We start from the raw sequence: 22,691 nt of genomic DNA on the forward strand, positions 1-22,691 counted from the left end.
TAAAATGCACAGTAAGTTAACCTGGGGAATAAATGATCACACATGGATGTGCATTTCATTTGCGTTATATTCACCCAGCATAGATACGGGGTTGGAAGTTGGAAATTGAGAAGAACACAATTTGTAATTCAAAAGTTATAGACAGTTGAAGAGAAATACCCTTAAAACATCAAGTCTGCAAGTATTGTTGTACAAGGTAACATTTATGTTGCATAGTATGCTAATCTTTTTAGAAGCCATCTTTGTGTTTTCTCATTTAAGCAAAGCAATTCATGCTCAAATTTACAAGTCGGTTCACACAGCTAATGATGTTCACTTGCAACATGAATTATATGCTGGTAAGCTCCTTATTTCTTGTCTCTGAGTCCCACAATCACTTGGATCCTGAGGATCCTTTCCAGAGTTCACATTCAGAGAACAGGGTTTTCCACCTCTCACTTCCCTCTGCAGTCTCCTGTGTCCCAAAAATATAATCCTGGAGAATGGAGGAGGTATGAGAACCTTGTGGGCTGCTGATGGAGGGGGAGGTGAGATAAACCATTCCTGCCCTTGCACGACTTGGAACCTAAGTTGTTTATCTGTTCGTGCAAAGGTAGGAGTGGATTTATCTCACTTTGCACAAACAGAAAAACAACTTAGGACCCAAGTCGTGAAGAAACATGGCTTCAAGAAACATTCCTGTATCATTTTAACTACATTAACTCATAGTTCTGTATGAAGACCATACTGCCAAGATATAACCTTTATTATTCTGAATTACATCTAGGTCTAAGTGTGCTGAGATTCATGACGGGCTCACTAAAGTTCCTCCGACTTTTCTTCTTACCCAAACCAGGTATAACACAAATTATTAGTTTGCTGACAGAGTTATTGTCAAATTGTTCATACAAAATGTTACTACTATAGCTATACTTCAGTGGGAAACACGTTCAATATCTGAATACAATACAGACATCAGAAATCATTTTAAAATCTCAAGGGGTTTAGAAATTGTTCATACAAAATGTTACTACTATAGCTATACTTCAGTGGGAAACATGTTCAATATCTGAATACAATACAGACATCAGAAATCATTTTAAAATCTCAAGGGGTTTAGAAAAAAAGATTATGCACTACTTAGGCTTGTACTTCTTTTTTTGCTGATGAAAGAAAATCTGCCATGGTATCTGAAGGCAGATGAAAATATTAAATGCCTAGATATCATATATGCATAAAATGCATCTAATTAGATGGTCGTTATTAAGAAATGATTACAAGGTTTCATATTCTGTTCACATTACAAATTATAATTTGCACTGAATAGAAACACAGTTACTTTGCAGTAAAGAAGATCTTACACATCTAAAAGTCATTTATGCTAAACATACTTACCTACTCCAACTGTTAAAGGAGAACCAGTGCGGGGAGGTGTAGCTGGAATATTCTTAGGTGGAAGAGGTGGAGGTGCTGTGAACCAAATGGAAGAATTTTAAGTTAACAATGGACAACATTCGTCAAATAACTAAACATAAACTCACAGTCGTATCTAGAGATTCAACCAAAGGATGGCTGAGATCCAAAGTCTGTTCCACAAGTGGAAGCCACTTCTGCTTGGGCAAGTCCCCTAATTTTTGCCAATTCCCACCTCTAGCTGCAGTCACCACATTTCATTCCATGCTGTCCAGGAGGGTCCCTGAACCCTCAGAAGCAGCCCTCTGGTCTGACTGCAATGGAAGGACAAAGACCTGTTGTGTGAGTGGAATTCTGTTTGCGTTTCTGTGTATCTGCTACAGTCACAGGGTTGGGAAGCACAACTGTGTTGGGGAGGTAAAGTCAAGTAAACTTCACACGACTGTGTGTAAGGGTGCATGTGTACTTCCCCACCCCCAGCTTCTACCTATTGCTGCAGGTGGCTCTTGAGAGCAAAAAGGGTTTCTCATCCCTATAGAAGAAGATAGGTAAAAAAAATAAATCCCTCTTCTCCCCCCATCACCATTATGATATGGCAGCACATGCCGCAGAGTCTAAGCACCAGGAATCACCTGCCTTTTGTTGTGGTCGATATTTTATGAGATGACAACTTTTTTGTTTCCATTCTCCAGTGTGAACTATATGTTTTAATATAAATGTTGTGAAGTTTTATTCTGCTTTTCCACATCCACGAATCCAATTTTTGGTTCTTATTAGGAGCTTGTGTATTTATGGCATGCTGCACTGGTTGCTAGGTGACTTGTCTTTCGGATAGGAAGGAGTCAGGTTTAGCTTTGCAAATTGAGATCACAGAGGCTTTTCTCCCCAGGGACTCCAAATCGTCTCTTTGCCTTTTCTGAAAGCTGCGTTTCCAATGCATAATTCAACTAATATCTCTTTGCTTCCATGACAGTATAATGAGCAATAACCCTCAACATTGCCACTTCCATCTCACGTTTCAGTGTTTTGTAGAGAAAAACAAAATGAAAAACCCCAACAATTTTTCAAATAGGAGATGCCTCAACTTACTTCCAGATGGAAAAGGTTGTGATGAATTCGGTGATTCTACACTTGGACTTGCTGGCTGCACAGAACCCCAGACCTCAGAGTGATCTATGGGAGCTGAAGTCACAGACATATAAAATGATGCATACAAATCTAGAAGTAACATGAGAACTTAATTCCAAACTGAACTGTAGGAGCTACTTGATAGATTATGGCAGGAGGAAAATGAGAAGGGAATATAACAAGAATATGAATTTTTTGGAAATAAATTGTTAATAACCATTTTTCAAAACCCACAAATGAATTTCAGTGCTGGGAAATGCATATACCACCAAATTCATGAATACCATTCTGAGTGTCTTTCTGCCCCGGATGTGCACGCACGCACGCACGCGCACGCACGCACACACACACAGATTGATACAGAGATCAATGGCCTCCTGGTGCCTCTAGCCAATGAGGAAGTTAACTGCTTTTCTGGTATCAAGATTTCTGCCAATAAAAGTAACATGGTTGGAGCTGTCATATGCAAAACACAAAAGCTTTACAGTGACACCTAAATTACCACAACCATTCCCCTAATTCAGTGCTGAGCTAGAATCAACATGACCATAGATTTTCATGCAGGTCTGTCCATTCAGAATAATGAGTGAGGAAAGGAAGTATTCAGCCACATTCTCACCTTGGATGGCTTGTAAAAGGTAAAGGTAAAGGTACCCCTGCCCGTACGGGCCAGTCGTGTCCGACTCTGGGGTTGTGCGCTCATCTCGCTTAAGAGGCCGTGAGCCGGCGCCGTCCGAAGACACTTCCGAGTCACGTGGCTAGCGTGACGAAGCTGCTCTGGCGAGCCAGCACCAGCGCCGCACACGGAAACGCCGTTTACCTTCCCGCTAGAAAGCGGTACCTATTTATCTACTTGCACTTAAGGGTGCTTTTGAACTGCTAGGTGGGCAGGAGCTGGGACCGAACGGTGGGAGCTCACCCCGCCATGGGGATTCGAACCGCCGACCTTACGATCAGCAAGTCCTAGGCCCTGAGGTTTTACCCACAGTGCCACCCGCGTCCAATGGCTTGATCTCATGTTTTTTCTGGGTCACATATAATAGGAATCAGCAACCCAGCTTGCTCTTGACTAAGACCAGGATTGGGAAAGGCTAGGAAGCACTGGTGGAAAGTGGACTGCAAGGGGTGTTAGCTGAACCCTACACTTGGGCCACAGGGCAGAAAAGCAAACAATGGACAAATATTAGTTGCTTCTTGTCTGGGAATTAACATCATGTGGTTGCCTAGAAATTGCTAAACACTTTTTTCTCCTTTTTAACTTGTGGCAGATTTCACCAAGTGCACACATACATACTCACAGACTCATTTGCGTTCACAAACAGTTTATATTTATGTGATTCACTGAGTTTGTAGCCCACACCTCTTCAGAGAACCCGGGCATATGAAATAAAGATGTAAAACAAATTAAACAAAATGTCATGTCAGACATAGAAAGGTACATTGATAAAGTTAACTGGCAACACCTACCTTCTAACTTCTCTTCTTCAAATGCAGACTCCAGAGGTGGACCAAATAGTGGCGCTAGTACTGCAGGATCTTCCGGGGCTTTTTTGCTGCAGCACAACACAGATGCTGAATGATAATTACGCGCAAGGATCTTTTATTCAGCAGAGGTGACAGGCAGAGTTGATTTTTTTTTTTTTTTTACAGTAGGGGTGGGGAACCATTTTCAGTTCAAGGCAGCGTTTCCTCAAAGGAAAGCAATTGAGGGCTGCATTGCAGCGGTGGGCAGGGCCAGAGGCAAAAAGTGGGTGGAGCAATTATGTGACTTATCTTTGTTCAGTAGGCTACATTCCATACAGAAGGATAAGGGTCTGCCTTTTCCTATAATGAGGTGTGCACAGGCTTGACAGATAGGACTTGGTAAGCCAGAACAAGAGCACGTACATCATTTGGGTACAAGGATTCCACACCATCCATGACTTGAATGAGGTTTTTTAAAAATATAATTTAACATTTATACTAACCTTAGGAGCTCTGGAGTAGGTGTTGAACGCCTGGGCCTTGCTATCTCTTCACCTGGCACATAAGACACCATTTTAAGGTAATTTTCTCATAGTGTCTTCTAGAAAACTTGTTCACATAACTATGTGATAATTTCAGCGCCACCATAGCGTTCCTTCCGCAAGTCCATTTCTTACTAGTTTTAGTACTTATATAGTACTAGGTCCAGGCTTAACTATGTGGTCCCTTTCCAGAATAATTTGAACCAGTTTTCATAATTCATGTCAACGTGACCCTGCATGCCCTTCCAGCTTCAAATTGCTCCCCTCACGTTACTCATGGTGGGTGTCTCTTAATAGAATATAACTTGCTAAAAATATTATTCATTTGCTACCTTAAAAACATATAATGCATTTGTTGTGAGATAATAAACTGACTCCATGACTTGCCATTAACCTATTTTCATGTGGCCCAATTTTATGGAAAAGCTTTAGAAAATCCCATTTCAGCCATACCCTTCATCGTTCCAGATTACGAACATCTTGTAATTTTAGGCCCTGTTGAACTGGTTTGTGCATTCAGCCAATTGCAAATACTCCATATGCCTTTTCATTTAAAATGCGTCATCTCATTTTGAGACTGTCAGAGTCTGTTAATTTTACATTATAGATTCATGCATAATTTAATACTAGTGCATGGAATAATGTCCTCATAGCATTTTGAGGACTATCCCATTAACAATATATAGACTTTAGTCTCTTAAAAATTAGTTGTTGCAATGATTCCAGAGTTTGAAAATTAAGATGTAAAATTATGTAATCTTGATGATTCTAAATATATCCAACTTCCTGAGATATATTGTGTCCCAACAAAATTCAGTAAATAGATATACTTACTAGATAAATTCCTTTTAATTGAACCCTACAATTAAAGCAAAAACTACAGTTTAGGACTATAGGATTATATTTTTAGACATGTACAATAAATGGCAGCTTGCCTTAGTTGAAAAGAAAGAAAACAGAATTAGGCATTAACACTGCTAAAATAAAATATACATTAACTTGGATTCACATTCTTCATTTTGGAGGTTTGTACCCCAGTGCAGATTCATTCACACACATATACCAGATATAGGCAAATAGAATATTTGATTAGCTGCTACAAATGCACTGCCTGAGAATTTCAGGTTTTTGAATCAAGACAAAGAAACAAAAAGTGATCATACATTTTGGAAATGCAACGATGTGCCAAACAAATCCAGAGATCTTGACAAGTCATTTATTTACTGTTCTAGAACTTCTGAATGCACTCATACATAGTCTCACACACTTGATCACTGGCTTTGGACTGAAATCAAACATGTTTCCAAGCAGGCTTTAATATTCCAGAAGATATAAAGAAACAATTGGTGGGGACAGGGGGAAGGAGATAAAACTTCTGAAAGTAGGAGGCAGGTGGGAAACAATGTCTGAATGTGCAAAAGGTATCAGAACAGCTGTCAACAGTATTTGCCATAGCAACAGGGAAGATATGGCAAATTTACTGTCTGTCACTAATTCTCATATCTCTGCCACCATCACACATCCATCCTTCACTCACACAATGTTTCTGCAAAATGCATGTATTGTCAAAGAAAACAGTTTTTCTAGGCAAATTCTTGCAAAAACCTCTCCTTTCAAATCACGCTTTGTAATAATATCTCCACTAAGAATACTTCTATGCTACAGGAAGAGACAGTAACACCGAAGTTCAAGGAAGGGAGTTATTAAGGACAACAAAATTATTGTTAAAACTGTAGGCAGAAGTCTGGTGAAAGAGAATTGGTTCATAGCCAAACACATCACTAGCTGATTCTTGCCAAGATTTCCATTCTGTAGTCAATCCTCAGAAACATATTCTAATGGATATTCTAGGCATATTATCGGCCTATGAGATATCTGATGTTAACACATGCCAATTAAACAAATAATGTTCCATCAAATTCTCTCTTTTGAAGCCAATAGTAAGCTGTAAGACCAAGCTATTTTTTGCACAGTTTTGTTAAATAGGCGCCTTATCACATCAAAGGAATACATTGCAGGAAGTAGATGGATGTATTCTTATTCTGGAATAGCAAGTGTGAAAAAATTCTGGTCAGAACCTCAAAAACAAAAGAAAAAGAAAATGAACCAGGGAAGTTCATCTTGGCAATAGCTCAATTCAGTTAGCATGGTTGCTTCCTTGTTCTATGAAGAAACTGGTTTGAACATTTTCTGAACAATCATGAGAGTTGGCAGACTGCTTTATTCAAAATGAAGTAATCCAAAAATTATCCATTTCTCCAAGGAGGACAGTTTCTGTGTAGGGCAGTTTCAAGAGTGGCACTACTGAGACTTAAATAAAACATGAAAGAATTCCTAAGCAATATTTGATTTATTTAATAAAATTTAGAGATTGCTTGATTTTATTTTTTTAAAGGCACCTCAAAGTGGTTTACAAAAAGATAAACAAGAAAATCAAGAAAATTCACAACCCTACTTTAAAACACACACAAGTTTAAATACTAAAACAGATTAAAATTACCTCAGCTTTCTAAGCATCTGGGAGGTTTGTCTAAACATGAATGTTTTTAGCAGGCACTGAAAAGCGTACAGTGAAGGCATCTGCTTGATTGCAATAGGCAGGGAGTTCCAAAGAGGAGGTGCTGCCACACAAAACAATGGATTTTTTTTACAAATATGGAACAGGTATTATGTGGAATCTGTAGCAGTGCCAGTATGGTTCCATTCAGTATTTCTATAACAGAACAAGGCTGCTACAGATAGCCACACACCCCTGAAAGAACAGTAATTTTCACCCAATTACTTTTAAGTTAGATCAATTTGCTGTACTTGCAGTTCACAAAACTAATTTAAATTAAACCCAAATGACAAGCACTCCCAGTCATTCCTGCTACTGATTTAACGCGAAAAGTCATGCAACGTCTTACCGGGCTGCGCCTCTGTTATCAGCAAAAAGGAAGAGAGAAAGGTACCTAGTCAGAGAGTGACAGATCAATAATAAAAAAAGGACTTTGGATGATGAGATCTTCCTCTAGCTTCACAAATTAAGTAAACAATTTCCCCAGATTCCCCGTCTCATGCAGATCCCGAACCTATCTGATGTCCTTTTAATGAGTAAGCTATATAGATGTCTGCAGAAATTTTGGAAACAAATGGTTAGCTTTGAGGCTCCTTGAGGCCTGTGCAGCAGTACCAAAGGGGCTGCCCAGCTTAGATACTCTGGGAGGATGGAACCTAGAATGGCAGCCTGCACATAGCACTCCAAATTCGGGAACTGACCCAGGGGGAAAGGGTAAATATTCCCTCAACTCAGAGCTGCTGAGGGGCTCTTTGTCGCTGCTCTTAAGTTTTTAAAACAAAAAAGATTATCCAATCACAGATCTACCTTGTCGTTTGTAGTCTGACCCCTTGATACCCCATAAACCTAACTAAAGGAAGACATGCCATAGGTATGGAAGGGTGAGACATTGATTGTTAAGAAGCCTAGCAAATTTTAATCTGCCCTCAAGCTCCCCTTCTCATATCTCTCTAGTAAATCCTTGTTAAAAAATAAATTGGCAAATTAGAGTTCTACTGTGTTGGCTTATTTGCAGCAAGAAATTAATAGAGAAATACAGACAAACAGGCACACACGTCACGAGTTTTCCGAAGAATGATCACATTAATTCTTATAAATACAGGAAATGCTGTGGCATACAAAAGTACACAAGATGCAAAGAGAGATTAGGCAAGCCATCCTTCTTAGTTCCCCCATACCAAAATGGGTAATAATGTATTTATGACTGCCCAAATAAAGGAATATAGGTGAGACACTTGTTGAACATGAGTGCATAAATGTTCAAAAATGTTCTTGGCTATTGATTTAGATGAGATTGTAAAAACAACAGAGCCGAAGATGCACAAGGATCAGTTTGGAATCATATTGCAATGCAAATCAAACTAACCAGGAAATGCCGAGTAATTTATAGCATTTATGCTCTTTTATGAGTGTGTTGTCTTCACCGCTTAGATACTTTGTCTACTGGTGGTATGTAAACTTCTAAAATAAATAAATATAACTGAAGCAGCAGTGCTCTCTGGAGAGAGTTGGGCTATTTTTGGCTATAGCTTGGATACTACTGTGCTCATGATACCACACAGTTTCAGTTACTTCAGTGGAACAATGCCAATACACACTAGCCAAGAATTTGTCAATACATATTTTCCTTTAATTCTTTCCAGTAAGCAACTGCTTGCCACTTCTACTTATCTGTGACATTTAAGGCTGAGGAAAGGAATCTGCAAATATCTAGTATGCCACTAATTTAGCCTTTAGTTTTGGTCTCAGCCCACCAAGCAGACACAATTTTCCTCATGGGGGAGTCTCCTCATGGGTGGGCCAGCCCTGATCCGATCCTACAGAACGTCATATGAAACAGCTGAGACCATGCACATATAGCCTTTTAAACAAAGCTAAGATTCACTGATCAGCTGCTGTCCAAGGGGACTGAATTCTGTTCTTACTGCCAAACAGCCCATCAGCAGATTTCAGCTTTGTTTAGAGGGCTACATGCCCTCAACTGCAACTTGTATCGGGAAGGGGTAGCTGAGTGGAAGCCTGTTTACACAAGCATATAGTAGCTAGTTGAACTGTGGAAAGTGTGCACGTTATTGCAGGAAATAGTTCGTCATGATGAGTCTACAGATAACAAGATGAAAGTGCCTGTCATGCTATTCTCACCCCACCCCTCTCCACGCCAGTGCAGGTTGTTGCTGCAATTGTGCTTTTGCACTAACTTCCACCACAAAGCAGAGTAAACCAAATAGGTCTAATTCTCATAAGTACGCAACATGTATTCCTTGGCCCACCCATGAGGAGACTCCCCCATGGGCACCCCACCCACACTAGCAGAGAAGCAGCAGTGGCAGTTTCTGGCTAGATCTCATGTGCTTTGCAAGATCCTACCAGAGCTCACCACTACTTCTCAGGTGCTGCCACACAACCCAGGTAAGGGAGGATTTTGTGGGGTGGCAGGATGGGTACAGATGTCATAAGCCCAATGGAAGTGAAAGAAAACTACTGTGGATGTAAAAGCTTATACATGAATTTAGTGGTGGAGGTGCTAACCCCCTTTTTATGTCTCCATAATTTAGGAAAGGGGTCAAATTAGCATATCAATATAGCAAAGTCCTGGATGTCTGGTTGAACCAGACTGTACAGCAGTCTTCATGTTGTCTAAAAAACTTGGAGAAATTAATGCAGTGAAATGAAAGAAAATCCAGCACTGGATCTTCAGCTGAAGAGTAGTATACAAATTTAGTAAATAATAATGATGATGATAATAGGCCACAAAATACTATGGCTGAATGATTTTCTGAACAGTCAAGAAACCAGAGGTAGAGTTACAGAGGTTCATACTTTACTTGTGGAAATTTGCAATGTCCCCATTTATTCCAGCATTGTTAGGATTTAAAGCTTCATACCATTACATATATTTATGTGCAATATGAATTGAATGGGATTAGCCACCACTCATAAAGAAAGCCAAATGGAAAATTACCAGTACCTGTAAATAATAAGATTTTGCATTTTATATTCTTGGTTTTATAGACTGTTTTTTTTAAAAAAAGATAAATAAAGTGAATACTTTCTAATGCAAATAATCCATTAAAATGATAGATACAAAGAAAGAAAACGGGATAGATAATTTCTTACCGGACTTTTCCTCTATAGAATGCATTAACAAATGGAGAAAAGGGAGGGAGAATAAGCATTTTCTAAAAACATAAGCATTTATGCATAGAATATCACTCTCCATGAAATAGCATATCCCAGTCTCCTGTCCAAGCAGGTCTGCTCAGTGGTAAAATGGGATTTATTTCCATGAAACTTACTTATAGGAAAGTATGCTTAGGATTGCATTACAAGCAAACTAACAAATTCTGAAATGCCTAAAAGGTTATCATATACAAAATAGAGTAAATACTCATACAGAAGTGTAAACCAATAATGTTAAGTGCAGTCTGATCCCAGCTTATGCATACTCACTCAGAAATATGTCCCACTGAGATAAATGACACTTACCCCCCCCCCAAATAAGAGTGCATACAGCTGCAGTCTTACATTGTAAATGCCCAGTTACACATTGCTGGTACACCAAATAAAGAGAAACTGTATTTTCAAACCCCACAATCAATTTTCCATTAACATATGTATATGGCAGTAAACTGAGTATCCTGATGGGCTTTAAAAGCTGTACCCTTTCAAAAAGTGTGGACTTGTTTTTATTCTCTCCACAACAGGCATTTGCAACAATTTTGGCTTCTTGCTTTCGTGAAAAGCTATTTGACTTGAAAACAAACTTTCAATGTTATATTACTGTTATGATGGTGATGTTACAGGTGTTTTGTATACAACCAAATACTGCTACATTCTTCTGGCAGTTATTTGAGACATCATTCTGGTAGTTATCTTGAGAACAGAAGTAGTCAGGAAAATGCCAATCATTATCCTGGCTTCCATTATCAGATTTACTTTAGCTAATAAGGATAATAAAATAAACCATTTCCAGAAAATAGGGATGATAGATGTGATCCACTAAGTAACTGAAGATACATGCATTCTCTTCTGCCTAAGCAGGCTAGTACTATCACCCCCACCCTATTTAAATGAGTAGAAAACTTGTGGGTTATACATTTAGAATAATGAGCTTCCTTTTGTAATCCAATAAGAGACCTATTACAACTCAACAGAAGCCTCTGAGTAGTTCCTCCATCAAATACTACAGAAGAGACCTCTCACAAAGCCTCAGTTTCAATCAAAAATTATTTGTTTGCCATCTACTTAAGGAATGGAATAAAGCAAGATTCACAAGACAGGTTCTTGTTGTGAAAAAACAAATTCTTACTGTGGACTGCTGTTCTCAGAGGATGCTGAAGGTTATTTGGGAGGGGGGCACCTCCTCTGCAGCCAGCAAACAGAGCAAAATTATGGCCTTTCCATACTCCCCAGAACAAGACTGGAAGTGATTGGGGAGCTGAATAAACAAAGAAATATTCCTCAAAAACCTCCTTTACCTGGACCATCCTAACCTGGGAAAAGGTTACATAAGAAAAGCCTCCTCGTCTGGGTGTTCCCCAGTTTAGGAGCTGACATAATAAATGAACAGGCACATACAACAGCTCCACTGCTTTCTTGGGGAGCTAATGCAGCTTGTTTGCCAGCCTAAGCCAGCCCTTAGTTGGGCTTACCCACTCTGTCTTCAAAGCCTTAGGCAGGTGCAACGCCTAAGGAGGACCCCATGGGCGTGGCTAAGGGGGGCAGCTGCCCCTCTAGATCAAGTAAATCAATAAAAATACTTAACTGAGGTTCTGCCCCCCCCCCGCATGAAGCCTGCCCCTGCTAACATAAATCCTGGCTACGCCCAGGGAGGACCCTGTGGGAAGGCGATTCTTGCTCCCTTCTGGGTGGCTTCTGCGGCGTTCACCAAAACCACCAGGAAAACTTCCAAAGGAAACAGCAGGTTAGGCTGCTTTCTATCTTACTCCAAAAGTCTTTCCCCCTCTGCCACTTCCTGTATTTGGGGATTCAGACCCTGCCTCATATAGCTGTGTGGCCGGGCTAGGAATGAACCCCAGGGTCAATGGGAACATGCTGGCTTAGGTTTGCACAGTGGCAGTATTGTAGCCAATGAGGGGAATGTGTTGGCTTGCTTCTTTTGGGGGTTGTCATCCCTCCCCCACCAAAGAGAGGAGGTGCCTCTTTGGAACCCATGGGCTGCACACTTGTGGGAAGTACAAGAGCTCTGGAAGAGCTTCTAGAGGAGGAACCAGAGTGGTCCCTGAAGCTCCTATTTCCTCTTGTCCTAAGACTGGCCCTGGGACCTGCCCTTCCATCCCCTGCTATAGACCTCAGGAAGTATTCTCTTTGCTACCTCAATCCTCCAATGTGCTGCTCCATTAAGCATGCATGCTTGCTATGGCCATGCAAGAAAGCTCTACGAGATAAGAGTTCTGTGATGGGTTCCACACACAGCCACATACGCTGTGGGTCAGGGATGCCAAAGCAGTGCCCTATGGTAGATCATGTGGAGCACCCAGCCTCCTTCTGCCTGTCATCCATCAGCATCAAGAGATTCTGGTACACACCTACCCAACTCAGATCACTACCCTCACCCTTGGAGCCACAACCCGACTGCCAAGCTTAGGATGTGTTGGTAGGAAGGGGGAGGGGATACCTGGAGGCAGCAACCAAAGGAATAAAGGGATTTCTACCACCTCCCACCCCAAAGGAAGCAGGAACCATTTCGGCTCTTAGGAGCTTCAACCAAGCACCACCTGGAGGCTTGGCAGGTAAAGCCAGTCTGATAAGTGCATGGAAGTCCCTCCTATATAAGGAAAGAAAATTGGTTCTGCTTTTCAGCTCTAGAGCAGGTGCCTCCCTGAAGGTACTTAACACCTTATGGGATCCTCTAAAGAATATGCAATTCATATTCCAAAAGAGGTTTGGTTTATTTCTGATAAAAACTTCTCATTTGTCTCTTATCTGGACTCCTGGTTGTCCTCCTTATTCTATTTATTTTGAGACACTGCAATATCCAGCAAATGCTACTCGCTCCCAAGTGCCTCAATCCTGTTTGATGCTTCGGTGTTTGAGCAGATGGCCATTGGCTAAAGCAGGTTACAGGGCAGAGCAAAGCACTGCTAAGTCTATTAGCTTAATTGACTTGGAGGAAGAAGTAACTATATATCAAAAAAAGAAAAGAAAAAAGAAACACATTAAAAAAGAAGAGAAAAAGAAAAGTCCTATCAGTGAAGGTGAACCCTCCCTGCTGCTTGTCTTGTGCCTAACTACTCCATCCACTTTTCTTCTTTCCTGGCTCCAATGCTAGAAGTGACTCAGGAGCAGACAAAAGTGCCAAGAGAAATTAACTGCGGAGATGTAAGTTACAGGGAAAGACCATCCCATCCCTAGCTTTACTTTGTGAACAGGGGCAAGCACATGAAAAGAACATAGGTGCTACCGTCACATATAACTGAATAGTGCAATTTATCTGGTGGTGGGAGATACCAACACTGTGCTGGGAGTCTCCACCTCTAGCATGTTTCAACATCTGAAGTAAGTGTATGTGCTCAGTGATGTCTCTACACAATCCGAAACCCGGCCTTTGAAGGATTCCTGGTCATATAAAGAGGTCCGTACACATGCACAAATGCCGTGTGCATCAGGTTCACTTTAGTACCTCTAAATGAACATGTGAAAGTTGGGGTAGAGTCTGCCATGATGATGCCCCCACCATGCTTATTCTGCCTTGATAGAATACCTCTGAGGATCTAGGCTAAGGAGAATCAGGTGGAATGAATGTAAGGTCAGGCTAACTTGGCTTCGCTGAATAAAAAGGTCAAACAGAAGGTATTCTAGGCCTAGAGAACCGGATGACAGGACAGATTGGAAGAAAGGAACCCAAAAGAGGGTGCAAGAGGGACAGTGAAACCCTACACAAAAGGGCAACAGAAGGTCCTGCAGGCCTAGAAAATGTATGCCAGAGCTCCTTGGAGCCCTATAGACACGATAATAAATAAATGTAATTTTTGAAAGAATTGCCAATCATATCTGGAGTTTCCACCTTGCTTGACTTTTGTTAGTGTTCTGAAATTTAAAGAAAGACCCCTTGACAATAAAAGTTAAAAATGAAGCTGCAATCGCCTATCCTGTTGCTTTCTTGACCACCGTCATCCTTATCAGGTACAGCAGAAACAATAATTGAGTAACTAAAGTAACTGCCCCACACCATCGTCTTTGCTCCTACCTCATCTCTTCTTAGCTAATGGAAATCCTCAAGCACAGAGTCCTCTGCTTCTTATAAAAGCTTAAAGGAGCAGAGTAGTCAGCCATGTCCTCTATATACCACCCCATGTGCCTTATGGATGAAATATAAAGACTTTATGAGGATGCTGGCATTTACCCTTTACCCAATAATAGGATGTGGAAAACAAATATACAATGCTTTCACACACTAGATGGAATCCAACTATTGTGAACCAAGTGTTGTGTTAGAAAACAAGGCATCACTTCTATTGATCAGAGTACAGTCTTTTGAATTAAACACTCCAAATATCTTACTTAATTTACTGCTTTTAAATATAACAGCATGAAGTGCTGCTGTCTTAGAAAAGAATGTAAAGCAATGCAATTTGCTTGGTATATATTCTGTCCTTATTAAAAGAGTGTAGTTACAGAGCAATTTAGTTCAGTTATTCTTATTAGCATCCTGCTCTCCATAAAGAGCATTACTGCTTTACATGCCAAGCTTCCTTAAGACGTACAACATCAGTAGATCAGGAAGCTGCATTTTCTGCACTGCAACAAAGCCATCATTCTGATTTACTGTTCCCACATCTTCCACAGCCCAGGAAATGAGTGTCACAAATCAACTCTTGAACCTGGCTTCCATATACAACAATATAATGCACTGTTGTCTTGCCTCCAAGCCCAGCTGCAACAGCCTGGTGACTGCATAATAACTGCAAAGCTCACTTGCTAGAATAAAGACCTACCGCCACAGCACATAAGCAAAAAACAGAATGCAACAGCAAATTTAAAAACAACATAAATGTGATCCCAGCATTATTGTTAAAACACGTTATGTGGTTTAATTTAGTACAACTTCAGGGTTTATTTGCTTTGGTTTACAAGGTTGAGACCAACAAATAAATAAACAAAAGTTGACATTGACACCTACTTCCTATTATGTAGCTAGTTCCATATTATTAAAACTTAAGTATCAGATGAAAATGCAATTGCTAAAAGTCAATCAACATTGGAAAACTTTATTTGATTGCAAATTAAAAACAGCTAATGATAATTCATTTTGTTCTATTGTAAACTGAAAAGCTTTTAAGCAATTATGTACCCACAGAACACTATTACTTAGAACAGCAATTAATTATAGATATAAGTTAGTATTAGCTGTGACGAGGGATCAGTTAGGGGCGTTCTCCAGTTTTTCTGTTGCCAGGATATATTCTGTCATGGCTTTCTCCCAAGAATGTCAGGAATAGTACTTCTGTGAGGGTACTGAAAAGTCCTGAAGCACTGTTCACCTCACATAACTATAAAACCCTGGGTTCCTTGCAAAGGGGAAAATGGGATATTTGCAATGTAGGTATGAATTAGTAACATGTAAGTCTTACATTTACGTTTTGTTTGTGTGCCCCTCTGACAGCAGTCTACCCTTGATTTTTAGAACAATGGTAGACTGGATAGAAAACAAAACTAAGGATTTGGAAGTGATCCAAGGGTATTATCTCTAGCATTTCTTGTCACTAAAGCAGCATCCCATTTTCCAAAAATAAGTTGATAGTTGCAGCACTTTCAACCTAAGTGGGTTTTCCCTAGCAAGCTACAAAATTCAGCCTTCTGCAGGTGCTGTGTGTTCAGCAGCGCCTCCGGTGACCAGGTTATACAAAAGCTTTGAGAGAAAGTATTGCAACGTATTTATCAGTTTGTGTATGTGATAAGTCTGTTCTACTCAACAATGCCAGGCCCCTGGCCCTCAATGCAAAATCATTTATCAAAATAAGAAAACCTGTTTTAGCAGGAAAAGATAACCCATCCTCTTCCCCTCCCCCCAAACATGCTCTCTAAATTGAACAAAATTATATAGATTTGATTCAGCTGTCATAAATGCTTGTCCTCACTTTAGATTAAAATTTCCAGATGATAGAAGCAGAGGTAGCTAATCTGACATCCTCTAGATGTTGTTAGAATAGAGCTCCCATCATTCCTGACCATTGGCTATGGGGCTGATGGGAATCGTAGTCCAATAACACATTGGCTACTTTGGATTTAGAGTAAAATTTTAGAGAAAGCATATGGGTTCATGTACAATCACATGTACATGTGACTTCTGAGATTTTACTTTCACTTTTTTTTTATTCCACAGTCCTCAAAACTCACAAGCAATACTGTTGGACTATGGCCCCACACATAACACAATTTTTAAAAGGCATTGTTGCCTAACCTCCTTAACAAGGGAGCCTACAACTCCCCCCCCCTCAAATCTGAACAGTTTAGGGGGGTGAGTAGGATTTTTTTTTTTTGCAAAGCTTCAAGACATTGCATGCTAACAAAGACAAGTCAGATGAGACTTTAAAGAGACAGAGCCCACACTGAAATATACAAACTGCTGCTTGCCCTGAAAGGGGTTCAGTCTCCATCCCTGCTCCTTTGCTTTCCTATGAGTTCTGGAATCTCCAGCGGGAAATGGATACTGTACAAGTAATTTCCACAAGGGAGAAGGTCCTCCAAAGCCTTTATCTCCAAGCTCTCTCTCATGGCTGGCAACCTCTTTTTATTTCACTTCAATAAATTATTTTATTATTTAAAACACGGCTGTGGCTCCGATCTGGTGGAACGCTCTGTCACAAGAGACTAGGGCCCTGCGGGACTTGACATCTTTCCGCAGGGCCTGCAAGACAGAGCTGTTCCACCAGGCCTTTGGCCAGGGCACAGCCTGACTCCCTCCTTCGGCAATCTTTGCGGAGCACTGGCCCAATGGCTGCCATTGGTTTGAGTTGAATTAATTTTATAATGAATGATTTTAGAGTGTTGTGTTGTACTGTTGTACTGTTTTATTGTTGTTAGGCGCCCTGAGCCCAGCTTCGGCTGGGGAGGGCGGGATATAAATAAAATTTATTATTATTATTATTATTATTATTATTATTTCTTAGTTGCTGTCATTGGATACACAAGGACTAGTAGCTTACCACAGCTCTGTTCTCTTTACGACAAACACTTTTGTTGTGTTCACACTTCATATCTCCACTTATACATTTAAAACATTTTACAGTGTAATCCTATGCATGCTTAATGAGGTCTCCCTGTGTTCAGTGGGGCTTTCTCCCCGGAAAGTGTTACAGGAGTGCAAGTCCTGCTTGTGTGCAAAATTTTCAGATGGAAATCGTATGTGGGGAAAGTGCTAAAAAAGTACCTCTCCCTCTGTGCCAGTCTTTCCTTTCAAATTGCAGCCTTGTATTCTGTTGGGGGTGGGGGAATCCTCCAGATCACAGAACTACTTGCCATGGCTTCTCCTTCTCCAAGGGGCAAAACAATAGCATCTTCATTCATTCTCTGCTGCCCCTTATGACATAACAATCCAGACTATTTCCAATAAATTAGATTCTGACTTTACATGGAATCTTACGTTGCCAAATTACAGCTTTACACCTTTAAGCATACATAATGGCTGGCTTTCAAGTCTCAGAGGGTGGCTCAGCATAAAGCATAGGAGGGGGTCTACTTCCTCTAAAAAAAGATCAAGGACCTCTCCTGAGCTCACAAAATCAATATATGGCTATCTGGCTTGTGGGCATTATAATTAAAGTGTACCTACAAAAATGTGACCCTATTTTTAACAAGTAAAGTCATCTATAATTAGTAATGCATTATTTTTTGTTAAAGTGCTGCAAATGTTTTTTCTTTTGGCATGGATCAAAATAGCCGTGCCATTCACTGATATGAGAAACATTAGGCTTACTGAAATGTACTTGGCATGCGCAGAAAGTTGCTAGTGCAGTTCAGCAATATACTTTAAAAAGCAACCTGTCAACATGCAGAACACATTTTTCAACACATCCTGAACCAAAAATAGTTTCTAAAAAGCCTTGCCATTGTGTGATAAAACCAAGATTTGTTATAATAAAAATGCTAATACAAGGAACAAATATAACAAGGAAGCTAAGCAAAATTAATTTTTGAAAACTAATCAATCACCATATTACAAAAAGAGTTTTGCTTACCACTAGAGATGGCGAAAGTGCAATGTTGCCTATAGAGGCTTTCAGTTCATCAACGGTTGCCGCACTCTTAAGAACATCTTTAGACTGCAAGGGCTTAATCTTAATGTTGAATTTCTTGTGTGCCTCCTCTTCCTCTTCAGATTCACTTGAGGAATAAAAGTGCTTTCCTTTGGTAGGTAGATCACAGTTAAAGAGAAATGTTGTTGAATCACAAAATATAACTCTTGGAACTGATTGGCATGGGCCAACAATGATAAAAACAGATCTACAAATTCCAGAGAGTAACAGCAACCAGCAGCAGCACCGTAAGAGATGAGATGGTTAATACTGCGGAAGGCAAACTATAATGCTATTGGGCCCAAGCCATTTAGGATTTTGTACACTAGTATTAACATCTTGAATCGGGCCTAGCAGCTCAGCATTTTCAGGACCAGAACCCTACCAGTAGCTGCAACTTCCAAACTGTCTTCAAGTGCAGCCCTACACACAGCAGGGTGCAGTAATCCAAATGGGAGATCAGTACAGCATGCTTAGCCCAAGCTATTCTTGTCCAGGAATAACCACAGCTTGTGGACTAGCCTAAGCTGGGCATTAGCACTTCTAGAGGCCACAAGGGCCACTGGAGCCTCTAACACAGGCAACTTGCAACCTGCACACATTTAACTTGTGCGTATTCAGCTTTACACGTTTGGCTAAAGTAAAATAAAATAAAAGGGGTGGAAAGGAAGTGGGGTTCCAGGAAAAATGATTTTGGCAATCCCATCTGCCACTGAACCCAATGTGTTTTGACTATATGCAATTTTGGCTTTACACTTGATCACCAGAACGTAACCCCTGTGTAAGTTGATTCTGGATCAGCAAGTACTCCCAGACTACGAACCTGTACCTTCAGAGTAAGTGCAACCCTTTCAGAACAGGTCATCCACCTAATTCCTGGACATAAGATCGGTCCATCCACAATACCTCCATCAGGATCAATTTCAGTTTCTTGGTCCCTACCCAGACCATCACTGCCTTCAACACCAGGCATGAGTGTTGGCTCCTTTTTTCTTTTTATAATGATTGCTTAAAATTAATTTTTACTTATGGCCACTATCTTTTCATTCATAAAGCCTCTTGAACATTTTGGGCTCCTTCGGGAGGAGGGGCGGGATATACATTTGATAAATATATAAAATAAAATAAACTTGAGATGCTGATGTTTCAGGGGCATCCAGCGGTAGGGAGGATGGCAGCAGGTGGCCACACTTGAACCGAACCCACACTTGTTTCAGAGTTTGCAAACTCAGTTGTAAAACTGACCATGAAGGATATAGCCTGGTTCGTCTGGTCTGATGCTGTATCCTTCTTCATCAAGCTCAGGTGAATTCTAGTGCAGCAAACATAGTGAAGCAATTAGAGTACTTGCAAAACATTAAGTAATCACTCTTTCTTTCCCCTCTCTCCCACCAATTTCATATTAATAAGAAGCACTTGTCCAATAAACTATTGGTATATGCAGTGCTCTCTACGCTTAACTAAGAATAAAGAGTCTACCCAGGAACCTGTTTTCTCAGCCAGGCGGTCAAACAGTTGTGCTAACTGCTCTGATCTCTGTGCAGTAGGGGGAATGTGGGGTGAAAATATTAAATAGATAAGGAATGTGTCTAATATAAGAAAATGGTTGCTTGGAAATATGGAAGACGTCAAAGCATTATGTATGCAAACATTTGCATGAGGCCTCTTGCTAAAGAAGGGCTCATTTCCAGTGCCTGATAGAATTTTCTTTTTGCACCTTTGCCTTCTGGTTTCTACTCTATAAAAGTGATGTCCTTGTATCAGAGATCAAATTGGCTCTCATTTAATAAAATAAAATCTAGCCTCCACCTTGGTTTACATGGCCATGACAACATTCATAACAGAACTAGCTGCTTATTTTCTGATGGTTTACAAAATTCCCGTGCTGCTTCCTTCTTCAAAAAGCTCCAAAGTGATTTACAACTAAAATTAAAATACAGTAATAAATTGCATAATCATATAAAAACAATCAGAATACAAGCATCCTATCACTGGTGCTCCCAAGAAAAACATCATGGACCATCATATGGAAAGTTGTCAAGCGATCAAGGACAATCAATGGGGACACATTCCCCCATCTGTCTGCTGACACAAGGTATAATACAAGATGGCCTCAGTGCCTAAACCAGGCCTAAACACAGAATGAAGTAGCTCTAGAAAATCAGCTTCACCCAAGAGTGCCTGGAGACTAGAGCTGGTTGGTGCCCACCGACTCAAGAACCGGGCTCAGCAAAGGGACATTTGCAACCAGTCTATAGTTATACATAACTTTTGGGTCTAATGAATTTTATTAATGAGTAGTCTTGCTGGCTGTTTCGTGGGACTACTCCCTCTCTCAGAAAGGCATTAATTACCATATTTTTTGCTCTATAAAACTCACTTTTTCCCTCCTAAAAAGTAAGGGGAAATGTGTGCGCGTCTTATGGAGCGAAAGCAGGCTGCACGGCTATCCCAGAAGCCAGAACAGCAAGAGGGATTGCTGCTTTCACTGTGCAGCAATCCCTCTTGCTGTTCTGGCTTCTGAGATTCAGAATTTTTCCCCCCCTTGTTTTCCTCCTCCAAAAACTAGGTGCGTCTTGTGGTCTGGTGCGTCTTATAGAGCGAAAAATACGGTATCTTCTTGGGCTAGTTGGCCATCCCCTCCCTACTGGATGTTATCAGTCATAACATGTACGGGGGCAAGAACACCTACACCCTTCCAAGCACATCATCCACATTCTCAAGCCTTATTAATTGAAACTCATCCATGAACATCTGACAAAATAGTGTTCTGGATACTCTTAGAAACTGGCCTGCTATAATAGTGAAATCTAGGTCTCTATGGATACAAGCAATCATATCTTCAACATGCCTTACAAATAATTCACAGCAGGCCATTGAGAGTTCCACCATATCCTTCAGGCCAATATGTAAAAGCATCCTATAAAGCTCTGCTGGATGAGACACCAAGGATGATGGAGGCAGAGAAGTAATTTTTTACTGCCTTCACCAGCACAAAATAGGCTTTACAATGAGCACACACTTGCTTTCAACTGCATTCATTCCAATTCTTCCTCTACTTGCATTATAATCATATTCTAACCTGCTTTACTGCACTCAACTCCAGGGTATACCATGGTACTACTTGGGCTCAGGCAAAGCCCTTAGGGGTGAACATAGGGCAAATCCTAAATTGCAAAGATAGACCAGGACCTCAACCTCTCAGCAGAAAAAATACCCCAGAGTCTCCTGGAAGCCAATTGGTTCCATCAGTCTTCGACAGCAGACCATTCTAATAGGCCCCCGTCTCTGCAGAAGAGAAAAGTAATTGACAATCTAAATCTCAACAGGAGGGGATCTGACCATGACAAGGAAATGCAGTTACAGTGAGACACAGCTGGTTGATAAAGCCAAAAAGGTAGTACCAGAAAGAGCAGTTTATTTGAACTATACTGTCTCTATATCAAATCTCATTTATTGAAGCATTTTCCAAAAAACAATGTCTGGAAAGAATGCATGACACATGTGTTAAAAAAATATATTGTAGCATACCACTCTATTTATAGATATTAATCATGCCAAATAATACTTCAACCCAAACACCCAGTCTCCTCAAACTGGGCATAGTTACTGTACTAAAAATAATAGTAATATTTTGATTATTTTACTTATAATGGATATATATATTATATATACTTGGTATACAAAGTGAAGAGAAAGAACTTCACAAACACACACACACACACACACACACACACAAACACACACAGTTAGGGACTACAGTAATTTTGTTATATTACCAGATCAAGTTGTGTGATTTTAAAGGTGATCATTGTAAACAGGAACACACTTGAACTTTTAAATTCTTTTCAGCTAAAGCAAGCAAAAGCTATTCCAAAAGAAATTTTAATTTCTTCTAATTAACTTGGACACCTTCCATACTAACAGCACGAAATCTGTCTGAAATGGTGCCCACCTTATTAGCATAATTGGTCTTTAACATTTTATTGGCTCTTTCCCATTCTTCCAAGGCAATTTTGCACAATCTAATTAACATGAAAAGATTAGAAGATATTCCAAAGTAGGGCTAGGGCATCCCTTTGAAGCAAGGGTGCTCAAATATGCAAACACTCCTTCTCAAATGACTGCGAGGAGAACCAAAGTGGTCTGTTCTGCTCACCCTCCCCCCCCCCCAGGCTAGTCCCCCTTTCCACAAGGCTGTGTGGGGCTGACTGCTTTTTGCAGCCCAAGATCTTGCGTTCTGACAGCACTGCTAATGTCCATGTTCTGGGGCTGTAAAACCTAGAGCAGGCTTCCTCAACCTCGGCCCTCCAGATGTTTTTGGCCTATAGCTCCCATGTTCCCTAGTTA

General features: G+C 40.4%; 1 protein-coding gene across 25 annotated transcripts in view; it reads right to left on the minus strand.

The window, feature by feature from the left end:
* Positions 1 to 22,691, minus strand: part of SGIP1 (SH3GL interacting endocytic adaptor 1) — a 138,568-nt gene that overhangs the window by 51,775 nt on the left and 64,102 nt on the right. For all 25 annotated transcript variants that reach the window (XM_083621120.1, XM_083621133.1, XM_083621124.1 and 22 more), the window contains 7 exons: positions 19,599 to 19,653; positions 18,285 to 18,460; positions 5,361 to 5,385; positions 4,488 to 4,539; positions 3,988 to 4,073; positions 2,482 to 2,574; positions 1,375 to 1,449 (listed from right to left, as the gene is read on the minus strand). In XM_083621120.1, the coding sequence (XP_083477246.1) occupies positions 1,375 to 1,449; positions 2,482 to 2,574; positions 3,988 to 4,073; positions 4,488 to 4,539; positions 5,361 to 5,385; positions 18,285 to 18,460; positions 19,599 to 19,653 (562 nt within the window). The remainder of the gene's footprint in view (positions 1 to 1,374; positions 1,450 to 2,481; positions 2,575 to 3,987; positions 4,074 to 4,487; positions 4,540 to 5,360; positions 5,386 to 18,284; positions 18,461 to 19,598; positions 19,654 to 22,691) is intronic.

Source organism: Podarcis filfolensis (assembly GCF_964270895.1).
Source record: "Podarcis filfolensis genome assembly, chromosome: 6".
In the NCBI taxonomy this organism is placed as follows: Eukaryota; Metazoa; Chordata; class Lepidosauria; order Squamata; family Lacertidae; genus Podarcis; species Podarcis filfolensis.